Raw genomic sequence first — 8,235 nt, 5'->3', positions numbered from 1 at the left:
GAAACGCGAGAGTGAATGGAAATGCGGCCGGAATTTTCCTTCTTTGACGTTTGCAGTGCTGACTGTCGATCAATAAGTTGGGCGCGGTGGTGACCCGCTTGAACGATAGAAACAGGGTAACCACGTTTTTTGAAAAACTGGCACATAGACTCTGATTTGTAGGAAAAATCAGAGTCATCACTATATAAACGACGAAGTCTTGGAAACTGAGAAAAAGGACTGGAATTCTTAACATGAGATGGATGCGAAGATGAATACAACAAGTAACTACGTGAGTCTGTAGGTTTGTAATAAACACTAGTGGATAAACCGCTGCCTTCAATTGAAACTTTGATATCTAAAAAGGATAAAGAATTGTCGGAAAATTCCCAAGTATATTTTAGAGCCGGGTGAAAAGAATTTACTGCGGTTATGAATTGAGTAACCTCCTCTCTGGTAGAGGAGGTAGTGCCGATACAGTCGTCGATGTAGCGACCATAGAGTTCAGGTTTGGGGCCAATGATGGGGTTTAGTTTTAGATATGATTGGTTGATAGAGTGGCGCTAGTTTTCTGGACCAATCACAGAGCAAAGTAAGCAAAACTGAAGCAATCCCGGATCATCTTTGAGAATTACTCTATACATACTTGATGGATTGCAAAATGATAAGTGTTTCTATTACTAACCCTGTGAAAATCCACCAGTGTCGTATTCTTTCCCCAAATAGGAGTCCGGTCACTAAGAATGTTTTCCAAAGACAGAGTATACTTGACTCCAGTGAGATCCGATACATACAAGTTGTAAGAATCTTGGCCATTTTTTTCATGTCTTACAACTACCATAACTTCTCCTTCACTTGCATCGACAATTTTGAATGACTATATAAAATAAAGAAACTTTGATCAGTGGGGCTGACAGCCTATTTCTAGGTAGATATGAGAGTTTTTCTTATACAGCGCAGGACCACGATACACCTAGCCTGCCGATCTGGCGTGTTTTGGCAAGCAAGTGTTAAGCATTTTCTTGGTGCAATTATAGCTGTTATCTTTGATTTTTACAGCAGTAGAAGGCTGGGGAGTGAAAGAAATTTGTACTAAGGGGGGTGAGCAATGGTCAAAGAGAGGAGAGGGGAGAATGTGGGGCAATGGATATCGGCTCCCCCTCCCCCACCGTCCACTCAAAATCAAAAATGGCCGGCCGGATAAAGGATCACGAGCTTGCAACGCTAAGTCGTCCTAATAAGGGAAAGGAAAGCCCAGAATATTTTAACAAGTATGTCAACGATGTCAGTGGTAAACATGCAAGCTGTAATGTTTAACTTGGATTTGCCTTTATCAAAAACAACTTGTGATAACCAAGACTGCCTTGATAAAGCAGATGAGCTTATAACAGGTAAAAGTGAAATCTTTAAAAAACTGTACAAATGTTCAAAAACTACATTTTCTATCTTGAAACAAAAAGGTCCAGTTCCTCATAATTTCCCTAGCATTTCATTCTTTACTTTCTACAAAAGAGACAATAAACTGCAAAATCATTATAATAATTGCATAAATAATTCTAAAAAATACTGAGCCTACCTTTGTCTCAACATCAAGAGGGAACTGTGCCTTTCTGAAAAAATTGTTGGTGGAGTTGTCATCACTTTTGTAGTAAACATACAAGTCTGCATTGACGTTTAATTTCTGTGATGTCAAAATATTTTCAATTCATTAGTCAACTTGGAACCTCATTAATTATCAGTGACTCAGTCTCAGACCTTTACTTCACACATAAAATTCTTCATTCTTTACAAAAATGACTGGTGTAAAACTGATTTAGAACTCCTCAATCAATTGGCCCTAAATGTTGGTTGTAGCTTCAATATAATTGGTGCAGTAGACAATTCCCAAAAAAAGATAATTTATTTAACAACATAGTTGCATTTTGAGACTGAAAAAAGCTCAGTTTTTATCAAAATCCTGTGAAAAATCAATGTTTCCACTGTCACAAATAACCAAAATTTTAATAGTAAAAAATGTACAGTTAAAAGAGGATTCTTTATGTCAAAACCATTCCATTTTTAGCTACCAAATTACTTAAAAGACAGCTGATCACAAGTTATTTACCATATCTTTACAGAAATTAAAAGCCCTTGGATGAGAGAATTACTCATCAGATCTGAGTATGTATGTAGGTATGTATTTAAGAATATTTAGATAGGGTGGCCCAGTTCAGCAAATAGGTGGTTTAAATGGGGCCCTGTGAAACAAAAACACCCACCCATCCCACCCCAGGGGAGGACATCCACCACACAGTAATCTCATGCGTGGGAAATTAACATCTCCTACCCCTAACCCTGCAGGAGATGGGGCCTACGGTTTATTCGTCCTTATCTGAAAAGACTAGAATATCTATCTGTTTCTTGATATTATAGAAAGGTAGCAAATTCTCCTCAGTTATTTTAAGACCATGAGTATTGGTCCGGCCGGGGCTCAAACCCTTGACCTCCCGCACAACACAATCCGGCGCTCTAACCAAATGAGCCAACCAGGGGGCAGTTCACCCTTTCCACCTTAACATCAGTATGCATATTCTCCATACTGTTCTCTATACATTTCCTAAGGTGCTGAAAGGGAGAATTTGTCTAACAATCAAGAACTTCATTAATCGGTGATCAATTCCTTAATTCTCCTGACCTTTGTGTGTGATTTAGGGGTGATATTGTAAGGAGAAATTAGATGTTATTTGCTCTGAGTGGCTAAATAGTTAAAGGATTCACCAAACCAAGAGATAATTCTGAGGGTCTCACTTCTGACAGTATCACAAGGGTCTGTTAGTTGTATCTTTCCACAAGCAGGTCCTCTTACCTCCACAAACACGTATTTCCCCTCCACCTTTAAGGAATGAGATGCAAATGTACCCAGATTTTTATCAAAATCTTTTACACATTCTTTTGTATTTGTACAAGGCAAGAAAGCGTGCTTTAACACTGAATCTGGAGTGAAAAAGAGTTACAGTAAAATGTGTCAGTATTCACATTTTCAACATTCTAGACACCTTTCAGGTTTTCATGGTTTAGTAAGTTTGAAAGAAATATTAATTGATTTACAGTAAAGTAATTCCAAGAAAATTAACTTATTTTATTTTCTTCCAAAGGGGTTCTACTAAACAAAACGGACTTCATTTCATTTACTCACAAGTAGTAAAGTTTTTGCGAAGATTGGCTGCAAACGTAACAAATTCAAAAGCTAAGCTCCTCTACCTGTTCATGAATACTCAGTTAGTGATTCACAAGAAACAGTGAAATAACTTCCAACAGTTAGCATGAAGGGGTTCTTTTTCAGTTAAAAATAAACTTTTCTTGTTCTATAAAAGAGTTAACAACTTAATTAAAACCTTGTTAGTGAGTTTAGGCAAGAGGAAATAATAACACCAACTTTAACTCTGTCAGTAGATTTACTTCACTAGCTTTAAGAGAATAAGGTCTCAGATCTTTTGTATCAAATGTAATTTGAAAATGAGTGATTTATTGAGCTTGAAAAATTTTGGGAAAAAAAAAACAGAGAAGAAGAAGAGTTACTTACCATAATCTGTTGCAACCTCCAAGAGTAACTCTGACTTTCCACCCCTTTGATTTGGTGCCCTGAAAATATTAATTCAGAAATTCAGTAAATCACAGACTACTGACCAGTGCGGAACATATGTTGATAAATGAACTTGGAGATTTCATATTGATTGTTTTGCACCTCGTTCCACACACTCATCCTTCTATGGGTTCTTGCAAGCTCTCTTATTAGCCAGGACCCAGTTGTTCAAAGGATGGATAAAGCTGTCCAATAGTAAGATAAATCCCTATCCAGTTGATAAGTGTGAACAAAACATACATTTATTTATTTACCAGTTTCAGTCCTCACTCTCAACAGAACATTACGGACTGCAACCCACCCATCCCACCCCAGAGGAGGACATCCATCACACAGTGATCTCGTGTGTGGGAAATTAATGTCTCCTACCCCTAACCCTGCAGGAGACAGGGCCTACAGTTTATTCCTCCTTATCCGGGAAGACTAGAATGTCTATCAATTTCTTGATATTATAGAAAGGTAGCACATTCTCCTCAGTAACTTTAAGACCTTGAGTGTTGGTCCAGCCGGGGCTCGAACCTTCAACCTCCTGCACAACAGTCCAGCGCTTTATCCATTGAGCTAAGCAAGAGGCGGTTACATAATACATGTACTATATTATCCACCTGATAGAGATATATCTAGAGAATAGCATTATCCAACATTCAGATAACTGGGTCCAGCTTCATATTCAAATTGGCTTCACAAATCAGTTGATAGAAATAAAAATAATAATAACAATAATAATAATAATCATCATCATAATAATAATCATAATAATGAGGAAACCCAAATTGCCAAGGCAGTTTTCAGTGGGGCCTTCAAATATAACACTTATATCTAGTTCTGCACTACTATCTCAGAACAGTTATGAATTTGACTTCAGTTAAGGCTTTTTTTTTTTTCCAAGCTATAATTTTACAAACACTGAGGTCGTCTACAGTAGATAAATGAGATTATCTTTTCTCTGGCTTCAAAATCCTTAGCCCCCAATTCAAATACGGTATTCAGTTATGCTCCATTTAACCCTTTACAGGCTAACATCAGTGTGCACTGTTCTCTTTACATTTCTATGGCACTAAAAAAGAGAATTTGTTAGACAATTAGAAGCTTCTTTAAATTTGCCAACATTTCCTTTATTCTCATGACTTTTACACCATAAAAACCCGCCGATAAGCCACAACTTTTTTGCAAAAATTGTCTCTAGAAATTGGGGATGCGGCCCATCTGCTGGATCATTCGAAAAAAGTGTTGCGAATGACGACACCAATTTCCGTTAATGCGTCCGATCTAATGCCTGGTTACTAAGCTTTGAAAAATCCACTCACATTCTTGTTGTAATGCAAAAATCTATGGAAAAACTGTGTCGAGTGAAGAAATTCCTGTCAACAAATACTAGAAAAAGATCAATCATTGTTCCCTCAATGGAATTAATTATGAACGGACAATAGGCAAACTTTGATTGACACTTAGGAACAATTTTCACTTTGAATGGTTTTAGTTTCCTGTCTAGTTATAGCACGTTTAGAAAAAATGTGAATCAGCCACTTACCAGATACAGGAGTTTAAGTTCGCCGAGTTCGGTAATTCAAGCCGCAGTTTCAGTTCGGTAGTTCATAGTTTATGGAAACCCGCCACAGAAGTAGGTTTGGTTTGAGTTTTCTACGGTAATTCTTTATTTATTTGTTAGGGATCTCAACGTAGGTGAATACCACAAATAACTGTTGTGCAATTTGTTGATTTCAGATCGAATAGTTATATCAATAAACCGTTGATTATCCGATATACGGTCGTTTCCGTAAACTCCTAAAGTTGTCGACTCATCAGTGGTCCAATCATATTTCAAAGTTTGTAGAAGTGCTAAAATTGTGGGTGTGACTTTAAAGCATTTTCCACTACAATGTCAACGGTGAGTTTACATTCGATGAACAGTGGATGAAGAAGACTTCTCAAGACTCAACTTTGGATTTCTTTCAAAAAAACTTTTTTCCAAAATTTTGAGCTACTAAATTCAGGGTGCAGCTTATCTGCAGGTTTTTACAGTAATTTATTTAAGGGTAACACTGTAAAGAGAAATCAGAGACCAATCACTCTTTCAACACTATGGTATTCTCACCAGTGATATCTCAGGACTTTCTCTGCTAAAAGCATCCAATGTTCACCATCATCCATCGTCCAAATCTGAAACAAAATAGAAATAAAAAGTCCAAAGCAACACTAAATACAGTCCAAAATAAAGGTTGACATCCATCACCATTCACCAAAGCTTTGATGAAGATGATTTTGTTTTAATCAACCACATTGATGAATAAATGTAAATTGGCAGCTGTAGAGAGATTCTAACGCTGATGTTTTGAGTACTAACCCTTTCATTGTTAGAATGAATTTAGCAATTGTGGACTGTGTGTGGTTTCTAAAGAGAAAAATGGAGCTAGGCAAGAAGAATGTGTAATATAAGAGTGCTAAATAAAAGATATATTTTTGTTCTTTTGTTTTTGTGGCTTTCCATGCTGCCAATATGTAGGGAAAGGCCACAGATGGCCAATACAACACCACAGTTTCTTCAGAAATTTACCCTCCTTCTTCAGATTCTTTGAGGCTCAGTTACATACATATGTTACTTGACCACTCCCCATAGGAGCTTTTCAGGGCCAATTCCCACCCATCTCACCCCAGGGGAGGACATCCACCACACAGTAATCTCATGCATGGGAAATTAACATCTCCTACCCCTAACCCTGCAGGAGACAGGGCCTACAGTTTATTCATCCTTATCCAAGAAGACTAGAATATCTATCCATTTTTTGATTACAGAAATGTAGCAAATTCTCCTCACTTATTTTAAGACCATGAGTATTGGTCCGGCCGGGGCTCGAACCCGCGAGCTCCCGCACAACACAATCCGGCGCTCTAACCAATTGAGCTAACCGGGAGGCGGTTTACATTTAAGAGAGAGAGAGAGAGAGTTCCACAAACCTCTTTCTTACTCTGATCATGAGCTACCAAAGTTGAATATTTTACAGGACTGCATGAAACCACATGAGGAGTAAAAGGCAAAGGAAGACGTTTAAAACTTGCTCCTTCATCATCTGAGATGTACAGATAACTTTTGCTAGGTACTGAGACGCTCACCATAACCTAAGCAACAATAGACAAAAAGAATTCTTTATCAAAAGTAGATAACTGATCATTTTTTTTTTGGTGAGAAACTCATTGTCCATTTAGATCAAGTGGTCTAGTCTAGACTACAGCTGTTCACAGATGTTCAAGCATGTAGAGAAGAATTTTGGTGTGTAAATTTGCAGTGTGCTGTTTTCTCAATCTTGAGGATGAATTGAGGATAGGATTTTAATAAATAACTAACCCTCTTATAATTGCTTGAACAAAAATCCACATTATTGGTGGATTCTGACTTAAACTTAGAATCTTCATGTTTGAACGTGGTTCCATAGTCTGTTGATCTGAAAATCAAGATAAGAATTTAAAATAAAGGTCAATCAAAAATGCTTATCAAAGGAAGTTACGATGACTTTGGTGCAAATCATGTCTTGAGTAGAGACTAAAAATCCAATAAGCAAATATTAATGCTATTAAACTGGACCCAGTCACTCAAAGAATGGACAAGCTATCTACTGGATAAAAAACATCTATCTGGGCCCTGTTGTTCAAAGAGTGTATAACACTATCCAACAGACAAATCACTATCCAGTGGATAAGTGTTACCAAAACATACTGCGCTATCCACCAGATAGAGATCTATCCAGTAGATAGCATTATCCAGCCTTAGGACAACTGGGGCCCACTGGATAGCACAGTATATGTTGTTAACACTTAATAACATGATTAATAATAATAATAATAATAATAAAATAGATTCTTATTAAGCGCATTTCTGACCCCAATGTAATTTAATATTTAGATCGCACAAATTAACATTGGGATATGATCAAATGCACATTACAATGTTTTGCAGGGGACTTAACAGACTGCTTGCAGCAGTTTACAATTCTTTGTGTTGTAATTTTAACAGATGCCCCCAGTTTCAGTAAATAGGCCAGTCCACAACACTGGGAGCTACCTTTCCTACTCTCTGCAATAAGTATGTGGGTTATTTAACGTCCCCTGCCAACCAGTACAGAGAAGATGCAGGAGATGGGGCCTATGGTTTTTCATCCTTATCCAAGAGGACTGGAACGTCTATCCATTTCATGATATGATAGAAAGGTAGCACATTCTTCTCAGTTTAAGACCATGAGTGTTGGTTTGGTCTGAGGCTTGAATCCTTGACCTCCTGCACAGCAGTCTGGCCCTCTACCACCTGAGCTAACCAGGCAGATAGCAATTTATCCTTTGGATGGCATTATGTACCCTTTGTATTACTGGACCATGAATAATTAATCCAGTTTCAATACAATCCGGACCATTCATTTTTTATGCACTTAATAAAATTCAAGAGTGTTAACTGGCTGACCCACTGCAATATGCAAGACAAAATACAGGGTTTATAATTATAGCATGCTCTAAAACAACATTGGTAAGTGCATGGCTTAGTGAAATAACTTCCAGAGAGCTACGTGTAGCTGCTTTGTTTGATTGTTTTTTTGTAATCCACTCACATTCATTTCATGTGACCGAATGATCACCAATATGGGCTG

At 37.5% G+C, this 8,235-nt stretch overlaps 1 protein-coding gene across 2 annotated transcripts in view; it reads right to left on the bottom strand.

The window, feature by feature from the left end:
- The window catches only part of LOC111337120 (VPS10 domain-containing receptor SorCS1), a 29,600-nt gene that overhangs the window by 19,057 nt on the left and 2,308 nt on the right, over window positions 1-8,235 (bottom strand). For both annotated transcript variants that reach the window (XM_088725768.1, XM_088725774.1), the window contains exons 3-9: window positions 6,945-7,041; window positions 6,557-6,718; window positions 5,697-5,761; window positions 3,542-3,600; window positions 2,825-2,952; window positions 1,556-1,660; window positions 665-856 (exon numbers count right to left, since the gene is read on the bottom strand). In XM_088725768.1, coding sequence (XP_088581894.1) covers window positions 665-856; window positions 1,556-1,660; window positions 2,825-2,952; window positions 3,542-3,600; window positions 5,697-5,761; window positions 6,557-6,718; window positions 6,945-7,041 — 808 coding nt within the window. The remainder of the gene's footprint in view (window positions 1-664; window positions 857-1,555; window positions 1,661-2,824; window positions 2,953-3,541; window positions 3,601-5,696; window positions 5,762-6,556; window positions 6,719-6,944; window positions 7,042-8,235) is intronic.

Source organism: Stylophora pistillata, chromosome 1 (assembly GCF_964205215.1).
Source record: "Stylophora pistillata chromosome 1, jaStyPist1.2, whole genome shotgun sequence".
NCBI lineage: Eukaryota > Metazoa > Cnidaria > Anthozoa > Scleractinia > Pocilloporidae > Stylophora > Stylophora pistillata.
This window is presented reverse-complemented; position numbering and strand designations above follow the sequence as displayed.